Source organism: Phlebotomus papatasi, chromosome 3 (assembly GCF_024763615.1).
Source record: "Phlebotomus papatasi isolate M1 chromosome 3, Ppap_2.1, whole genome shotgun sequence".
Taxonomy (NCBI): domain Eukaryota; kingdom Metazoa; phylum Arthropoda; class Insecta; order Diptera; family Psychodidae; genus Phlebotomus; species Phlebotomus papatasi.
Window position 1 is genome coordinate 27,256,813 of NC_077224.1, and position 19,538 is coordinate 27,276,350.

Genomic DNA, 19,538 nt, shown 5'->3' on the forward strand with positions numbered 1-19,538 from the left:
GTATACTACTTTATCCCAAAAGAGACAGGTTTCGGTTTAGTTATGCAAATACAAATTTCAGAGATCCTTCACTTTTATGTATTTTAAACCGTTTGCAATAGATCTAGAAACCAAGCGGTTTGAGATATCGATTTTAGATTTTATCTAAACTACTCCAAAAAAAAACAATTTTCACCGGATTAATACGAGCTTCGTGTTAAACTCATGGATGATACTAAAAATTGTAAAAATAAACTCAAGTATTTTTAAGAATATATGGGAAAGCTTTTAGGCTTCGCACATACTATGGCTTCGAACATTTCATATTTTTCTTATATTCCTTAAATAAATCTTAAGACTGGCTAGGGTAAATGTCCTAATTCAAAACCATTTCCAGACGCTTTAACTTTGACAGAAGATTCAACACATTAAGTTCATATTTTTTCTGAAGAGAATTACATAAATTTGCTCCTTGACTCTTCTAGAATGCCAGTGTAAAAATTCTTTAGATATAATTTGAAAACTTCTTAAATACAAGAAAAATACGCGAGTGTAAAATGCTTCTATTGGAAACAAATTAATTCAAATGGAGACAAGGAAAATTTTCTAATTGGAGGCAAAAAGTGTGTAAGTAAAACCGCGACGAAAGGCTTCCAAAACCTTGTTGAGTTGCTCTTGAGTGCAGGATTTGTAATTATTCCTGGTCTTTTATCCTTTCCCATCTAAAATAATAAGAAAATTTCTTTAAAAAAATCATATTTCCGGGGTTTCCCATTGAAGCATTTGCAGACACTTCAGAAAAACCCTTTTTGTTCACGAAATAGGTAATTATTTCATTTGCAAACTTCACCTATAGTTAACAATAAAGATTAGCACTTAATTTAACTAAAATTAGCCAGGAATATGACATAAATGCTAAACAAAACTAATAAACAACAGTCTCTTTATTGTGTTTTTCATTGGAAAACATGGTCGATTGATGAAAAATTCAATGGTGAAAAGGTACACTTTTAATTTTTCTGAGAAATTAACAAATTAAAATTTGTGAATATGAATGGATTTTCGCTTTATTTGGAGCAAAATTAACTAAATAATGAAACTGTGGTATAGAAAATATATAAATATAATAATTTAGTACTGTGTTTATCATGAAAACAATGACGTTTCCATTTAGAGTAGCTAAAAGTTTCCATTTGGAACAGTATTTGAATTAACTTAATTTACCCTATTTAAATTTGTTCTATTAGGTCAGATTCATGAAGGACTATAGGAAAAATATGAAGTGTTCGAAGAAGTAAGAGTGTGAGCGAAGCCTAAAATAGAATGCCATTTCAATCAATTTTAAATATTAAAAATAAATTTAAAATTATTTCTATTTTTTTCTAAACAATTATATTGACTATTATAAATGCAATGGGTTTAGACAAGAAGTTAGCTCTGAAAAAATGCTAACATTTTTAGTGTATTTTTTCTGTCTTCATAATATTTCCATAAAATAAAATTGGTTAACAATTTAAGGTTTCGGTTAATTACTCAAAAATTAAGTTTACTTTTATTGTTTTATTCCCTTTTTTTCTTAATTTACTCTATAATAAACAAGAAATGTCACAGCGTCAAAGATATTCCGTTGAAATTTAGGCCCCTTTGGAGTGTTTGACTTTTGACCTTCGAAAATTCAAAATGATGAATTTTTTGGTCATCAGAATGGACGAAATGTTCACTTGGACTAGGTTATACAACATATCGAAAAATGAATGAAATCGCGTCAATTTTTAAGATAAACTCGAAAATGTGTTTTTGGAAGAGATGGAGGGGAGAGGGGAAAATTCAAAAAATCCGGTTCGAGATAGTTTTTAGTTATGGGGTGTTACCGAAGACCGAAAGTTAATATCTCTTATCGTTTGGCTTCCATACCCGAAAAACCGTAACATAAAAATACAATATTTAATTAAAATATACCAATTTCCGATACTTTACTGATTCATTACCGAATTAGAAATTTCAAGATCTTTGAAAAAAAAATCAAATATAAACAATTCCATTGAAGATTGAGTACACTAGAGTCGTTGACCTTTGACTTTCGAAAATTTAAAATGGTGAATTTTCCGGTCATAGGTATCTCTAGAAGAAATGTTTACCATACCTAATTATATACAACATATCCTAAAGTGAATTAAATTGCTAGGGTTAAATTGGAAATACAGTAGAGTCTCGCTATAGGCCATCGCTCTATAGTCCACAATTTATCGACCGTTGATTTCAAAACACTGATTTTAAGTTAGGTTATGTTTTTTAGTATACGACATGCATATTTATTTTAATATTTTTGGCAAACTTTATTAAGTAGTTGTGATAATTGTGATCCACAATGAAGAGAGCAAGGACAAGTACCACAATCGCAAAGAAAGTGGAAGCCGTCGAGCAATTTCAATACAAAAATCGTTGATAATTTTAAAAAATTACATGGACTATAGTGCGACCCAAGTGTCAAATTTGAAACCAAATATGGACTATAGCGAGACTCTACTGTACACCAAAAAAACATGTTTTTGGCAGGGCTGCGTATGGTTACGGAAAAATGACTCATTAGAGGATGATTTTTATGAGGGGTCATCGACAACCGAAAGTCAATATCTTTTACCCTTCAAGCTCCGGAACGGTGACAAGTTGAAAAATCTGATTTTATTACTGTTCGCTCTTTGAGTTTGAGCACTAAAAATAGTTTATAAACTTAAATTTTTTTGGCACGGTCGGTGGATGGAATTATACGGAAATCATAGGAAATTGCATGTCCCTGTGTTGAGTTATAAAGTTTTCTTTGATCCAAATTTTCTTGTGTCAAGTCACCGAAAATTATCTATAATAGAATTGATCAGAATCGCTTATTGTTCTGAGATTTAAGCCTTCATGAATTTTCTTAAGCATCATCGTGAGTTTTAAGGGATGAAAGCAAGGAACGCAAATTTCATATAAGAATGTTCTGGGTACATATTTCTCAAATTTTCTATAAACTTGTGAAAGAATAAGATATGCATTTTAACACATTTCACTTCATGTTCTTATACATATGATTATTATTAATACTGAGGAACAGGGGGGTGACGTTAGCTCTGAAAAATGCGACCGATTTTAGTGTATTTTTTTCCTGTTTTCGTACACATTTCACGCGATATATCCAAAACTACGTAGGTTGCCTATTTAGGGTTTTGGGTTGCCTCTTCGATATTAAATTGGCTTTTATTTTGTATTAGTATTTTTTGCTAATTCATTCTTATATGACAGAAAACAGTTAATAATCTCATAAGTTTTTTCTGCTCGCCAGAAACATATGGGAAACATAGGAAATGTCATGCCCCTGCTGAGGAATGTTAAACTTGTGGACATATATGTGTAAATTACTAAGATATTTCATGTCTGTCACGTTGTTTTTTTTCTGCATTTCATAAAATATTTGCAAATTCCTCTTGATGTTTAGTGAAATGGACGGGTTTTTTAGGAATATTATTGGACATTATCCTGTATTTTTATTGATTTTTACATTATTAAAATTAGAAGAAATTGTATAAATTTATTACTGTAATAAGGGATTTTGGAAGTTCTTGAAATAATTCCACAGATGAATGTTAAGAAACAAAATTCTAAGGAAAACGTTTTTTCCATCATTTTGTAACATAGCATTTTTGCTTTATATGATATTCGGACTAGAAGCTTAGCCTAATTCCCAAAGATCTTGAATTTCTAAACAACAAGCAAGAGTTCTGATTTTTCAAAGACTAATAAGTCAATTACCCTTAATAAACAATTTCATGTGAAAATTCTCTCAATAATTTCGTTTTTTTTTTTAAGAAATTAGAGTATTAAGCTACTCTGTAAAATGAAATATTATGGCTATCGTGCAATATTACAACGATTATCGTTTGTAGTTGATGCATTAAATACGAAATGAATTTGCTTAGTTGAATTCCTAAAAATGAGGAATAAGTTGTGTAATTATTAGTTTCATTAATTTATTTAAAATATTCGATTGAATTACACTCAGTCCCGGGATTATGCACATTTTCGGGACCGAAAAAAACGCGCGAAATTGCATTACGCATTGAGAAAATTTGCATACCTGCAGGGGCTTTCTTTTGAATAATTCGGTCGTAGAACGAATTTAGCGCGGAGTAAAATTAGTAAAAAAAAAAGATTCAAATGTTTAATAGAAATGCATTAACAAACAGTACTTTTTGGCCAGAGTTCTTCAATAAATGGTTAGAATATTTAAAAATTTTACCTTAAAAAAAGTAATTAAAGTTTTATTCTGAAAAAGAAGCACATTGTTTTCAAATTTCCTGCATCGCAACTTAATATACATTCAGGCGTATTCCAAAAATGATTTCATAAATTTACTCCCATTGGTAGACAAACTTGCATAATAGTATGTGCATAATTCCGTCAGGTGCATAATCGCGAAGTGCATAATGCCGGGACTGAGTGTATAGGAGAAAAGAACTAAGAAATTGAACAGACTAATCCTTTTCATCCTATTTATTCCATACACTTAGAAAAAATTCAGTATAAATATTACTTGAATCAATGTAAAACCAACGCTTTTCTTTATTTAGAACGATCAACTCTTATTTAGAATTAATTTTACTTCTGTTTATATGTAATATTTATAAGAGTTATTTCATCTCTTTTCAGAGTTACTCTTACTCTTTTTTCTCCTAAAAATTTTCTTGAAAATAATTTATAAAATATTAACTTTTATTATTTAGAAATATTAATAGATTTCGGGCAAATCAAGAAATAAATAAATTTTATAATTCGAAAAATTTCGAATGGAGTTCAGGGGGAGAATTCTGTAACGCTCTGGCAATGCCATATGACAAATTGGGTTCGAATCTTAGGAGAGCTTTTTCGAAAATGCGATTCTGTCACATATTTGAGATTTCTGGTAATTCAAATGACAATCAATTTAGTTAAACAAATCACCCAAGACGTACTGTATTTTCATAAAATCATCAAGTAAAGGGATTTCATTAAAAATTCAATGAATTGCATTTTCGAACTCACGCGTGACAATTCCACGAAAATTACAGAATTCCCCTACAGGGCTCATCTCGTGGAGGTGGAAGTAGGGAAGAAAGGGATAGAGTTAGCAAGTGCTCCTCTAAACAACTGAAGCCCCTTAAATTATCCCCGTGTTTCCATTTGATATTGAAATTAATTTTGCCAAACGAAACCAACTCGACTGAAGTATACTCTTAAAACGAAAACATTTTAAGCAATTACAGATGTAGTTCAGATAAACTTATCATAAAAGAATAATCACTGAGAGAAATCCGAAAAAGTTAAAATAACATTCCGGAAATGTTAATTTTACCCTGCGATATTGATACAAAATCGGTGTAAATATTACCCTTTTTAGGTGTATTAGGGGTTAAAGTTACCCTTTTCATGGTAATTTTACCCTTAAAAAGGTGTAAATTTAACATTAAAAAATGTTGATACATTTTTATACCTAAAAAGTGTTAAAGTTACGACAAAAAAAAGTTAATCGCACCCTTTTTTTTCTCAGTGATAGTTACATTGATCTCCTTCAAGTTGTTTCATCTCTTCGGCTTTTCTCTTTTTGTATTGCAGAGTATAATAAAATTCTACTTCTTAAGTTTTATAACTATTTAAAAAAATATAATAGTGAATGTAATAATTAAGATATAGGATATTAATCTTGAAGTTAGCACTTAAGTGTATTAAGGGAATGCGGGGACACACTATCAAACACGTATCCTAACGGTAATGAATTCTAAGTTCTTTACGTTAATATATTTCAAATACATTTTATTTATATGGTGTAACTATCAAGAATATAATTTACCGCCTCAAATTTAAATCAAGAAAGAGAATGAAGGAAAATATAACCAAAATCGACACAAAGTTAAACTTTTCGTGCATAATCTCGTGCATAAACTTTACGTTAGCGTTCCTCGAATTAAAAAATCCTTCATGGCAACAATTTATATATCAATTGCGCAAAAGTAATTTATCCAAAATATTTAGTCTGTTTGAGTTTAATAGTTAACATTTCAACTCAAACATTCACTATTTATTTATCTTTTTTTTAATAGACGCAAAAGGGTTAATTTGTACACATATAAAGTTGCTATTAAATGATCATTTTAAAAGAAAACTGATAATACTATAAATTGAACGCTACATAACTCCTCATTGGATTATAAAGAGAAATTCATCAAAAAGCACTCCCCTTTTTTCATCTTCAATCCTCGCAAGAGATCACGAAGTATTTTTTGCAGTGTACTAATGAAGATGATTTACTTAAGTATATCTTCTTCAATTTCTTCACCTGATCGGTGTTTTCTCATCACAATGTGAGCCAATGAAGAAGTCTGACCACTTTCTTCCCGTGATTGCTGCATTTAAATTAATGTCTTAAATAAATAGACACGAGTCACTTTTTTTTGCATTTCGAGTCTCAGATGCTCTCAAGAGATGATGATATGATGAATAATAAACCTGTACGTTTTAAAGTATATGAATATATATATAGAAATGTGATGAAAAATGTCGTTTGACACAAAAACCCATATTTATTTTTGCTTTTTAAATGGATGAGTCTAGATATATACTAATTTTTTATTGTTGTCTTTGATTCCGGAGGAAGCGTTAAATAAGTTATATTTGGCAATTTATAGCACCGTGACCTTCGTTAGAGCTTTTCCCAAAAAAGGAGGAAGTGAATGAATGTCCAAAATAAAAGATAAATACGATTTTTTTTTATGAATGTTATTCTTCTTCATTCTTCCGTGGATGGAACAGAGAGTAATTTTGATGAAATTCCGCGCGGAGATTTTCACAAAAAAAAGAAAAAATAAAGCGTTGGAAGAAAATAAAACAAGAGATGTTAGAAAAAAAACATGAAATATAATAAATATGATTGAATTTCATTGAAGAGTGGAATTTCTCTTGTCTTACTTCCATAACAGCTCTCTTCCATCTTACTCTTCATTTCAAAAATGATCTTCCTCTGTACTGAGAGGGTAATATGGAAAAATTTAACTCGAGGCTACTCATTTTCTATTGTTCATCGCTCCGCAGGAGAGGAATTCCATAATAATTGAAAATTGATGATTTCTGCCCATAAAAGTCCAATGAGGAATTTTTGAAGTTTATATACATTTTATGAAGATTACCCAAAGTACATTTTCACTCTTTGTATGTATTATGTGTGTACATTTGCTAATTCCATCCAGGAAGTTTGAAAATAAATTAATGAGTGTTGATAGAGGTGAATTTCTGCAAGGCAAAGAACACACACAAGAAATGCCCAACAGTGAAGGATTTATAGCAGTTTAAATGGGTATTTTTATGTCCACCAAGAGACCTCTCTTTCTTGAAAAGTTTGTAAAGAGTGGCATTTTGCCAGAGAGAAATTCTCCGGTTATGTGATTTGATATGCACGATTTGAAGACAGACGTGGAAAGGAAATTGACCTCTTGGGTAAACTTGAAAAAAGAACAGAGAACAATTTCATATACGCGAAGGACTCTCATGGAGATCCAGTTTAAAGTACAAAATAATTACAGTGTGCAGGGAATATATATGTATATTAAAACAAAAAAATACTGGCTTTTTCTCCCACCGACTAATCGATCAACAGAAATGATGGTTGAAGCCACACCTCAAAAAATACCATAGCATCAGAGGAAGAGAATTTCATCTCTTTTATTTAACTTTGATTTTAACTTCACGGTGTGTGAGATTAACTGCGGAGATACCAGCACAAATAATGAATATTCCCTTTTTCTCATTCTTCTGGGACATCTCTTGTATGTCTTCTTCGTCAGAAGATAGGCTAAATAATTCTGTATAGAATACTGAGGTACTTTGCAGGATGATCGAAATATTTTTGGTAACAGATTTACCTATTTTCGTTTAATGTTTAATTAGGAAGTAGTGCAGAATCTTCTGAATTAATTTTCAATAAGCAACTTTAGGCCACGCCCACTTCCGAGATATTCATTAAAAGTAAATATAAATACAATAGCTTCATTCACAAGTGGAGTTTAAAAAATTCGAAGATCGGTTTCGAAAGCTAATGAAGACATTTTTAATATTTGTATTGACCGCATGGTGGCCGAAGTAATTTATGTTCGAATTTCGAAGTGTCTCGAGTGTCAAAATGTAAAAATATATCAACATTTTTATTGTTAATTTTACCCTTTTTTAAGGGTAAAATTAACATGAAAAAGGGTATCTTTAACCCCTAATACATCTTAAAAGCATAATGTTTACACTGATTTCGGATCAACACTGCAGGGTAAAATAAACATTTTCGGAATGTTGCTTTAACTTTTTCGGATTTCTCTCAGTGAAGCAATTTTCGTCAAAAATCGCTTTTTTTTAAGGAAATTGCCTTTTGCAGAAGCCTTTAAATAGTAATATTTTGTGTCCAGACCCCGTTTCCCACCTATTACCTTACATACCTGAGGAAGAAGCCAACAAACTCCGAAACGTTGTTTGAGTAGATCTAGGATCTAGGTCAAAATCTGTCTCTTTTTATCTAAAGTTTTCTATTTGTACAAAATGTAGTTAATGGCCTCAATTTTGAGACCAAAATCAAGATCAAGAAAATTTCAAGATTTTGGTATTCTGAAATCAAAAAATCAAGATCAAGATGTCAAATCTGTCAAATGTCTTGGAATCTTGAAATCCAAGACACAAACCGTGTGGATATCAAGATTTGCAATTCTGGAACCAATATTTCAAAATTTCAAGACGTCAAATTTCTTTTTTTCTTGAAATAATTCCAAGAACCTCTCGGAGGTGCTTGGAATTTTCAAGATAGTAACAATTAGAAGAATTTCATATGGAAATGACTATTGATGGGGAATATTTCTATAAGAGATAGTACAAAAAGGGGATTACTTTGAAAAATACCATATTTGATCTTGTAATTTAATCGAAATGATACGTATTTCTAGATGTATATATCGAAGTACACCACCCTGAGGATACCTGAAAAATAATCACATCTTGCATAAGCATTTCTTGGTTTATCACAGGACACAAGTTTCTTTTACACTTTCTGTACTCGTTTATGCCCTCTCATTTATTCTTTAATAACGTCCTATAATTAATTTTCTTAATAACGAAATTTCAACAAATTCAATAGAGGAAATGAAGGTATTTGTCAGAAGTGACGTTTAGTTAAGTGTGGAAAACCTTGAAATCTTGGTTCTTAGCTAAGACATTTTAAGTTCCATAAATATTTCGCGTCAGAATACGAAATCTTGATTTTGGAACTATTTGACAGCTTGAAATTTTGATCTTGATCTTGGTCTCAGAATTGGGGCTATTATGTGATTTATTGCTTTGATTTTACCCACAACAAAGTGAAGACTGACACGTGTCACACTAAAGATGCTTAGGACACTTCGAAATTAGAACAGGGAATACATCAGCTACACGAACGAAACGATTTTGTTTGTACAACTATATTTTGTTTGATTTTCGAAATTGATCTTCGAATGTCCTTTGTTTTATGGAAACTACAGCAATGAGCGCTCGGAATACTTTATTAAGCTCAAGCACACAATAAGTTTTCTTTCTTTAACATGTTTTCAAAATTGTCTACGAGAGTGAGCGAGATGAATAGATCTAGGTTTCATTCACTCTCACAGAAAAGTCAAAAACTTGTTTACAAAATAAAAGTTATTGTGCGTTGGGCATTATACCCAACGCAAAGTAACTTTTATTTACTAACCTTGTTTTTGACATTTCAATGAGAGTCAGTGAGATCTAGATCTAGTTATCTCGCTCATTCTCATGGGAAATTTTGAAAACATGTTTACAAACAAAAGTGATTGTGCGTTGGGCATTATGGCCAACGCACAATAACTTTTGTTTAGTAAACATGTTTTTGACACTTAAATGAGAGTGAATGAGATCTACGTCTAGTCATCTCGCTCATTCTCATGGGAAATTTTGAAAACATGTTTACAAACAAAAGTTATTGTGCGCTGGCCATTACTCTTCATTTTTCTTTATTTTTAATTAAATATTCATATATTTTTTTTATTTTTTTGAAAGAGAGTAATAAATGTACCTGTAACTTTTTGAATAAGATCCGTTCTTAACTAAATGTCGGTTACTTCTTCCCGATATATTTGCAAATGAAATTGAAAGAGCAATGGGAGAAAGTTGTCTGTGTTGCATTCAGAAATGAGACCTACATAATTGGATAGGCATTGATACACAGGTAGCAACTTTTGTTCCGGGACTAAAGTTCTAAAGTATAGTAGAAAAGTTCTAGAGCATAAACTGTTTTTTGGAAAAAAAATTATCTCTTATTTTAAAATGTGCGCAATTTACACTGCCCTTTTATAAAAATTAAAATAAATACAACAGAAAAAATGGAAAAAATTGATGAAATGACTGCATAGTCTCAAAATGGGCATAAAATCTTTTATTTTTACACTGCGTAACATGCGGTGATGATGGGTATTGAGACATGACGGCTCAATGTCAAAATTTTTAATCCCTATATCTCAGAGATTTATCAGCCGAATTTAATCAATGAATATTCAATCGAAAGGTTTCGAAAAATCCTACAAAATGACGGAATAGATAAGTTAACAAGTCACCGCGAAGGGGGGCCCAGGTACATCAAGGTTTGCAAATAATAAGAAAAAAGTCTAAAAATCATTTTAGTATTTTTTATAGTATCAGTCATTTTAGGGGCGTCGCAATTGTTTTCATAGGCGGGGCCTATCAAAGCCAATTCTAGCTTGCAATGATGAAAGTCATTTGGCTGTAGAGTATGACAATATTCCCAATTAAATTTTTAAAACAGACAAGAGTACTAAAACTTATTAGAAAGTTATTTTAGGGATCTCAAGTCTGACATCCGTTCGCCGTGGTCACGTCTAGATTTTTTAATATTCATTTTTTTTATATTTTTCATAATTGAAAACATTAGGGTAAAGTGGTACAAGTTGGACAGTGGTACAAGTTGGACAATGCAATGGTACAATTTGGACAGGGATTTTTGTCTTGATAAATTTAGTAGGGGGAGGCTTTGATCGTTCGCACATACGCTACCTTCAGACACTTCATATTTCTCCCATATTCCTTTATGAATCTCACATATGGCTATATATTGTAATAGCTAACCTTAAATCCCATCTTTCCTGAAAAAATTGAGAGTCTAATCCTTTTTTCCTAGTTTCAGGAAACAAAAAATAAAAACAGGTCCAAAACTGTAATTTTGCTGTGCAATATTTCATACGATTGTGCAGAATTAATATCACTTTTCTGAAAAACTACTATCACAAAGGGTAGAAGGGTTATTAGGAATCAGATTTATGTAAAAATCTTTTAGGCTGAACAGGCACTTTTTGTGGGTGGAACAAAATTCACAAACTTGACTCAGATTCATCGATCGCACATAGAAGACTGCTTCTTTCAGATATTTTCCAGGAAACTTCATTTTAGATGCGATCCCTCATATTCACATCTATTGTAATCTACCGATTTGATCCACCACTAAAAAGGAAAACTTAAAAATCGTAAAGTTGATAAACAAGAAGTAATTTGACTCAAATAGGCTGCAGTTGAGTAATTATTAAGCAATTTTGCATTTCTTTGATATAAAAATATTTTTCAAGCTTGCACAAACTGAATGTGAAATGAAAGAATCACATCTGCAATAAGCTCATACAGTTTACAACTGGTTTTTTGACAATCTTTGACATAACCTCACTATTGTGTTGTTTTGCATGACAAAGAAAAGAAATTGTCCGTGAGAAGCTGTTTTGTGAAAATTTTAGCTTGTTCACCTGCTGAAGCTCAATATCTGTGCTAAATCCCGATTCCTGCAGCTGCAGGAACAGAGAAATCTTCAATGATGCGCATTCAAACGTTTTTGTGCATATCCGGCTCCGTGGAGGAATGGTGGAATCTTGTGTGGTCTTCTCGCTTGCAGAGTTTTAGTCAATTTTTAGCTTTAAAAACTTATTGATTCGTGTAAATTTGGTGATATTTGGACTTTTTAAGAAAGTATTCATCAGATTTAACCGTTTCCGGAGTGAAATTCTCGTAGAACCAATCAAAAACATGGTTTTTAATGTCAATAAAACATCTCTCAGAAAAGTTCCAAAAAAGTGATATTAAAATGTTTTATTCTATATAAAAATGGTTTAATCAAGTAGATTAGAGTTCCCTTTAAACAATGATGTGCAACTTTTAGTGTCCGGTGCAAAATTTACGGTGAAAATGGGGTGTTCAATGATGGCGTGAATCGTGTGCGATAATAGAAACTTGATTCATCTATCGGATAAATCGCCATTAAATTTTCATTTTCCTCTGGAGGAAAATCTAAGGATTTCCTGGAATTTTGTTTGGTGGGATTATAAACCTTATAAGTAAGACATATTTTTGGCATAGTTGGAGAATCCATACAGTTTGCATGGTAGTCAGAAAAAATCACTGAACTTGAACATCATTTTTGTATGCGAAAGTTCAAAGCCTCCCCCTACTTCATTTTTATTTGTATATTTTTAATGCTTTAGTTTTATAATTTGGTTTCTTGTGCTTAAAAACAAATTTTGTACTGTATTTATCAAGAAAAAGGCCATGTCCAACTTGTACCGGCGAAATGTCCAACTTGTAACACTAATTCCAAATTATATCACTTTACTCTATATGTTCGCCCATTGTTATCCAACTTTGATTATCTTTACCCAAGAACACGCATAATTTTATCCCCTACAATTCTACAAACAAAAGAATTCTTACAAGTAATACAAAATTATATAATATAAAAATCATACTTGCACTTGAGTAGACCAATAATAAAATTTAAAATGTCGGTGAGATCGGGAAAATTTATTTTATGAATCACTAAGCCACGCCCCTTATGAGATAATTAGGAAAAATAGTGTTGAAGTGCTGAGAAATAGTAAAATATAGTTAGTTGAAAGTTTTGTGTATAAATGGTTTTAATAATCTGCAGATACTTCTGTTAAAAACACGCCTTTTTGTTAGCTTTATAACTAAATAAAACTCCGCTTCAATTTACTGTATCAGTTCAATTTACTGTGTGTTATTCTTTGATAGAAAAAAATGCAATATAAGAACCTTTTTGTGGGTGATACGTTTTTATTTTTGCTCATAAAATTGAATTGGGGCGTATTGGTTGCTTTTGGAGTAACATAGGATCTCCGATCAAACAGTATAAATATCAAAATATAAATTTTAAGAGATCATAAATGTTGAAGGGGGCGTGGCCAAAAATTATTAATGAACTAAGTTTTTATCCAATTAGTTATTACTTCTCTGGTGGGATCTGATGAAAAAAAATATGGTAAATCACAATCATGGTAATTTTATTTTGAGAATAATAGAAAAATATCTAGTAGATTCTAAATTTGTCTTATGAAATATGATTACATGAATATCATAGCTATTCTCGTGAAAAGTTTAATCGCGCGAGTTTAAGCGAAAAGAAGAAGTTGAACGAGAGACACGAAAAGATTGCTATTCAGCGACAATGGATTGAAAAAGTGAGAAGAGTCAATTACAGGGAAATAATTTGCGTAAGAATATCACGAGAATTCCTTCACGATTCCTCACTGCAAAATGATCGTGTGTTTGGCAGAAGATGAAGAAAATGTAAGAGAAAAAAAAAGAATATTTGTCTGAGCACCAGGCAGTTGGTGATCGTTAACAACCTGCAGGAAAAGTGTGACTTTCTGAAAGTTACCACCGATGACCCGATGGAGTGAAATTTTTGTGCAGAAACAAATTGGAACGACGAAGAAAGAGTTGCATTTTCAGTTCTTGTGGGAACTCGAATAGTATGTCAAAAAAAAGAAAGAATAAAGCATTTGCTCTTCAAAACCTTTCTGTGAATATTTTGCTATTAAAAAATAGATAATCTTTTCATTTTTTAATGTTTTATTTTTCGCCAAAAACAATGGGAAAATTCCGAAAAGACGCGCCAAAATAGATTTTTTTCCTGTCAAAAGACATAATTAATTCATTCACTTAACACACCAATTTTGAATTCATCATTTCATCTAATTTTGACTACGCTTCTTCTTTTTTTTGTTGACGGAGTTGAAGGTAGACAACAATGATGGGTTTAAATAGAGAGTTTTTGACCATTTAGAAATGACACAGAAATAAGAAAAGGAAAAGCAACAGCAAAAAGAAGCTTAATTTTAGTCAATGTGCGTGATCTTTTATGTAATCGAATTAAGTATAATCTTATTAAATCGGTCCAGGTTTATTCGTTATTGTTGCAACATCGAATTGTATGTGGGGGTATTGGAGGAAAATTGCTATGTAATTTGATAAAAAGAGATATTCTTTAAAAATAAAGAAAAAATAGCAAATGCCTATAATTGTGATGCTTCTGCTTTCCTTGAGGGAAATTCAACAATTAAAGTGAAATGCTGCAAATTCTTTTTGAAAGACCGCCATTGTTATTTACAGAGCAGCATTCAAATGAGATTACATTTTTGATCTAATTTCACATAAATCGTTAATCTCTGACATGTTGCCGTTACCATACAGGGTATATCGTAATTTCCCAAACGACCTTTAAAGATCTTTCAGATTATATCTAAAGTGTTTGATATTTTTTTTCAAATTGACACAACATGGGATTTAGGGTTTTGTGACATTGATTAACTTTTCATTTTTAACTGTGACATAAGACTGGAAATATCACTTTGAATATTTCCCCCGTTACATTGTAATCGGAATGAACTGAAATGGTTCTTTTTCAATTTTTCTTGTATATTTTATAGAAACACATTATTATACTGTACACTGAGAAAAAAAGAGGGTGCGATTAACATTTTTTCCTCAGAACTTTAACACTTTTTACGTGTAAAAATATACCAACATTTTTTAATGTTAACTTAACACCTTATGAAGGGTAAAATTAACATGAAAAAGGGTACCTTTAACCCGTAATACACCTAAAAGGGTAATATTTACACCGATTTTGGATCAATATTGCAGGGTAAAATTAACATTTCCGGAATGTTATTTTAACTTTTTCGGATTTCTCTCAGTGTAATAGCAAATCTTAACCCTCTAACGGTGTTTTCTTTAATATGCGAAAAAAAGTTCTAAAACAATCGCTGTAAATGTGATTTTTGGGAAGACCGCCTGGAAGTGGTCTTACCCGTTAGAGGGTTAATAGTTAAGGGCCTTGACAGACATGAGGATTAGCCGAGAGATGGGTTAGCGAAATTATATTAGAAATAATGGTTAATTGGTGGATTTTCAAGAAGTTTTTGATTAAATTTTCTCAAAGCTCACGAATCCAAAAGCCAAAATTGGTACAGTATTAATTTTTTCGGCGAAAATTAAAAAAAAAAATTTATGGAAAATCTTTTGAAACTGTGTATAGCATCCTATTAAATTTTTGATTAGTTTTTCGCTCATTTTCTTTAAGACAAAGTCTTTTTGATCTCTTTAGCAAGTTGTCAGCTTACGAAATTCAAAAGATTTCATCAAGATTAGGTATGTTTTGAAACATACTACTTTTTTGAAAGAACTAATTAAAAAAGTGTATCAGATATCTGAACATCTTTAAAAAAAAAAAAACAGAATCATTTGAAATTTAGGGGTTTAATGCCGATTTTTTTTTTTGAATTAAGTTGAAGGCCTTTTTATTTTAAGGATATTTCATTTCGGATACTATTGCCAAGCTAAAAATGCAACTTCGAGAACTCAAAAAAAATTACCCTGATCCCTGTAAACGTTTTTGCACCTGTGTCTAAATTTATCCAAATTGGTGCACAAACAGATCATAGAACAGAATTTCTTCCATAAAGATTTAAGAGATTCTAGAAACGGGTTTTTATTAATCTTTCCATAAGTTCAAATTCTTTTAGGATAGATTAAAATATAGTTCTTTTTAGTGTGATTTAAAAAAAAATGTTCTTTGCGTTCAAATAATTTTTTTCTATAATCCTAACTAAAACAAAATATTTTCCTGAAATATCAACTAACATACAGTAGACTCTCCCAAAGTCGGGCATTTGGGACCGAAATGTCAACCGAATTAGAGAGAAATTCGGACGACAAACTTTTTGAAATGCAACGATTTTTTATTCATCTGCATACATATATTGAGTTTGTATGCTCATTGCTATTACAAATATCATGAAAACTTTTAATAGTGCAAAATCACATCAAAGCTAAGACAAATCATGACAAATTTGCTTCATTTGATAATTATAATCGAACTTGAAAATTGAGAACAAACTGTTTTCGAATTTAACTGCCGCCTGAATTATAAAGAAGCCCGATCTTAAAAGAGCCGAATTAGCGAGAGTTTACTGTAATTTCAAATTTTCCCTTCATCTTATTCAAATCGTGGCTGAGCCCTTGAACGAATAAAAATAAAACCTTTGAATTATTTTGGAAATTCTATATTATGGAATTGCTTTTTATAACAGTGGTATTTTGAATAAAGGCTTTCAGATCAAAATCCTAAAGCTTTTTTTTTTGATTTCAAAGGAACTGGTAGTAGGGAAGTGCGATTACAAAGTGTCTAGTCTATGTTGTGCTAGATGTTAAAAATTCTTTTTTGATATAGAGTAAAAATTGGAATTCGACAGAAACCAAATAAATAATCCTCAAAGTATTCTAGAAAAACCCTAATTACTAAATTAGTAAATCAAAGTTCAAACATCCTAATTGGTTGATAGGGAATTCCGCATTATGAAGAATTTCGAATTTTATGTGTGTTAATTGTTTGAATTTTCAATAAACCACCCTGTGCAGAGTGAAAGAATGAATTAAAATTCCAATGAATGATATATGAAAGAGATCACCTTGAGTAATTATTTCTATCGTTTTTCTCCTTTTCCTTTTCTTTCTAGTCTTATGCAGCCAAATATTCAGATTCTCAGTCATTGTTGGAAAATATGAACTCCAAGTACTATTTCTACACTAGAACTCGAGGACTGTTCCGGATATGTTATCCAAAAGAGCGACCTCCTTCTTCATCAGGTATGCTCAATTTTATTTTTACATAATTGTTCAATGATAAGTTTCTCAATTTTCACACGCACTATACCATCAATGAATGGGGTAGAAAAAAAAGAAATAAAAATGCGGCGTGAAAAATTGAGCTAAACAAATTAAATTTTAAATAGAAAAAAAGGCAAATAAAGCATAAAAAATGTTTGACCTCGTGATGAATGAAGGTGGCAAAAGAGGCTCATAATTCATAAACAATTAAATTCGTGAGCAAACGATGGTACACAGTGGTTTTCGTAGTAATATCGTGTAGAATACCTGTGACTACCCATGAATGAATCCCACCTTGACTTTGTATAATTATTTAATCTCTTTTTTCCTCATTTATTTCCATCGTTCTTTTTTCGCACTCTTTTTAAAATTACCTTCTTTGATTGCTTCATTTTGTCTCGGCAATCATTTCTGCCATTTAATAATCAAGTTTTAGTTGTTTAGTTACTTAAAAAATTGACGTGAGAGAGGTTCCAAAGAAAAATACCACCGAAAAAAAAACCTAATGAAAAGTTTGTGCTTTACTTTGTTACGCTTTGTTGAAGTTGCACCAGAGAAAGTTTTTCTTTTTCGTCTTCCGATTAGGCTTCTCAATAATATGTGTATATATACATTTCTTTTTTCTTTCTTCATTGATGAACCAATTTGACGTGAAAATTTAATTGGACAACAATTTCCCTGTGAATAAATTGAATGTTTTTTTATATAGGTATCTCGATAAAAAGTATTATCAGATCTTTTTTATTTTGGATAATATTGAGGTATGTCTTTCACGTGCCACCAGACCACACCTAATTGACAGTGGGAATTTGGGGAATGTTTGCTGATGGGAAAGAGTGAGAAAATCTGTGACAATTTACACAAGAAATTTTCACTTTTGAAGGTGGAATTGTATATGAGGAATTTTTCTCACATATAAAATTTCAATTACCATTTGACAATTTATTTTACAAGAAGTGTGTGTTGATCAAATTGTGTTAAGCCTTCGGTGTTTCAATTTAGATGCTATTTGCAAGATAATATTCTAAATTGATGGCTTTACATGCAATGCTTATAATATTTGCTCTCATGAGGTTTAAATTACTTCTTGGACAACGTCGTCGTTGGTGCAAATAAAACAAAATATTTTTGTAAGTGGTTCAAAAGGGCAGAAATATGCCTTTCAATCCATCTATAATGGGGTTATGACTGTCTTGTTTCAAATTGATTCTTTACATTATTCGAAGGCAAAGATACTTCAAGATAAAATCTCTTATTGTTTAATCAACTATTGGGTTGTTCTTAGTTCGGTTTCTTTTGGGCTAATATTGGATTTTTATTGCTGAAAAAATTTATAGCATAAAACAATATAATAATATAAAATGGAAATAAATTTACAGAAATTTCATTAAAATTATTTCGAAGAAATCGTAACTACGGAAAGTTGTTGTCTCTTTACTATTTGGTCTCTTCGTAAAGATTGAGAAAAATATTCTATTAGAAAAATCTATTACCGGCACATTACAAATTCATACGTATTTGGGAGCCTTCCGGGAAATTTTAATACCTTTCAAATTAAACCAGATCTTGACCAAGATTGATTGAGGAATAAGTCTTCAAGAGTCTTTATAGAAAGTATTTTTATTCACAACCTCGTTTTCTAAACAAAAATATTCCTTTAAACCTTACCCCGGATTATTTTCTTTATTTTATATCGCATAAAATCTACGCAGAAAAACTTTTTAGAAATCTTTTTGGTTTTTCTGGATAAATTCTTTGAATTAATCATGTCATAAGAAGCAAATAAAATAATTGAATAGATTTGAAAAGAAATATTTTTGTTATTAACAACGTAAATAGAAAATTTGGGGAGACTTGAACACAAGTAACAAAATAAATCTAAATAAAATAAAGATTTCAACCAATTTACAATGATTCGAAGTGATATAGAAAGTCTGACAGATTTTCTCTATTACCTGAGATACACTTGCGAGAATTATTCGGTCTACTCAATGCTCACAGAAGGATATTATATCGCCAAAGTCCGGCAAAAAGTTCAATAGCTTTTTATTTGCACATAAATGTCGTCGATCTTCTAAGAATTCAGACAGAATTTCAAGTTTTCATACCTAAAGGTGTTGCAAAGCATCCAAGGTTTTGAGAAAAGCTCGAACTCGTGACTTAAGCGGTCTTCAGACCAGAGGTTTAGCCCAGTTCCCGAAAGTCTCAAGTGTAGGATACACTGAGAGAAATCCGAAAAAGCCAAAATAACATTTCGGAAATGTTAATTTTACCCTGCAGTATTGATCCGAAATCGGTGAAAATATTACCCTTTTTAGGTGTATTATGGGTTAAAGTTACCCTTTTTTCATGTTGATTTTACCCTCAAAAGGAGTAAAATTAACATTAAAAAATTATGATATATTTTTACACCCGAAAACTGTTAAAATTATGACGAAAAAAAGTTAAAAGTTAGTTTTTTTTCTCAGTGTATATAGCAACCAATTTTATTGGTTTTT

At 31.0% G+C, this 19,538-nt stretch overlaps 1 protein-coding gene across 1 annotated transcript in view; it reads left to right on the forward strand.

The window, feature by feature from the left end:
- Positions 1-19,538, forward strand: part of LOC129807410 (transmembrane protein 235) — a 63,944-nt gene that overhangs the window by 6,684 nt on the left and 37,722 nt on the right. The window contains exon 2 of the mRNA XM_055856658.1: positions 16,890-17,019. Coding sequence (XP_055712633.1) covers positions 16,890-17,019 — 130 coding nt within the window. The remainder of the gene's footprint in view (positions 1-16,889; positions 17,020-19,538) is intronic.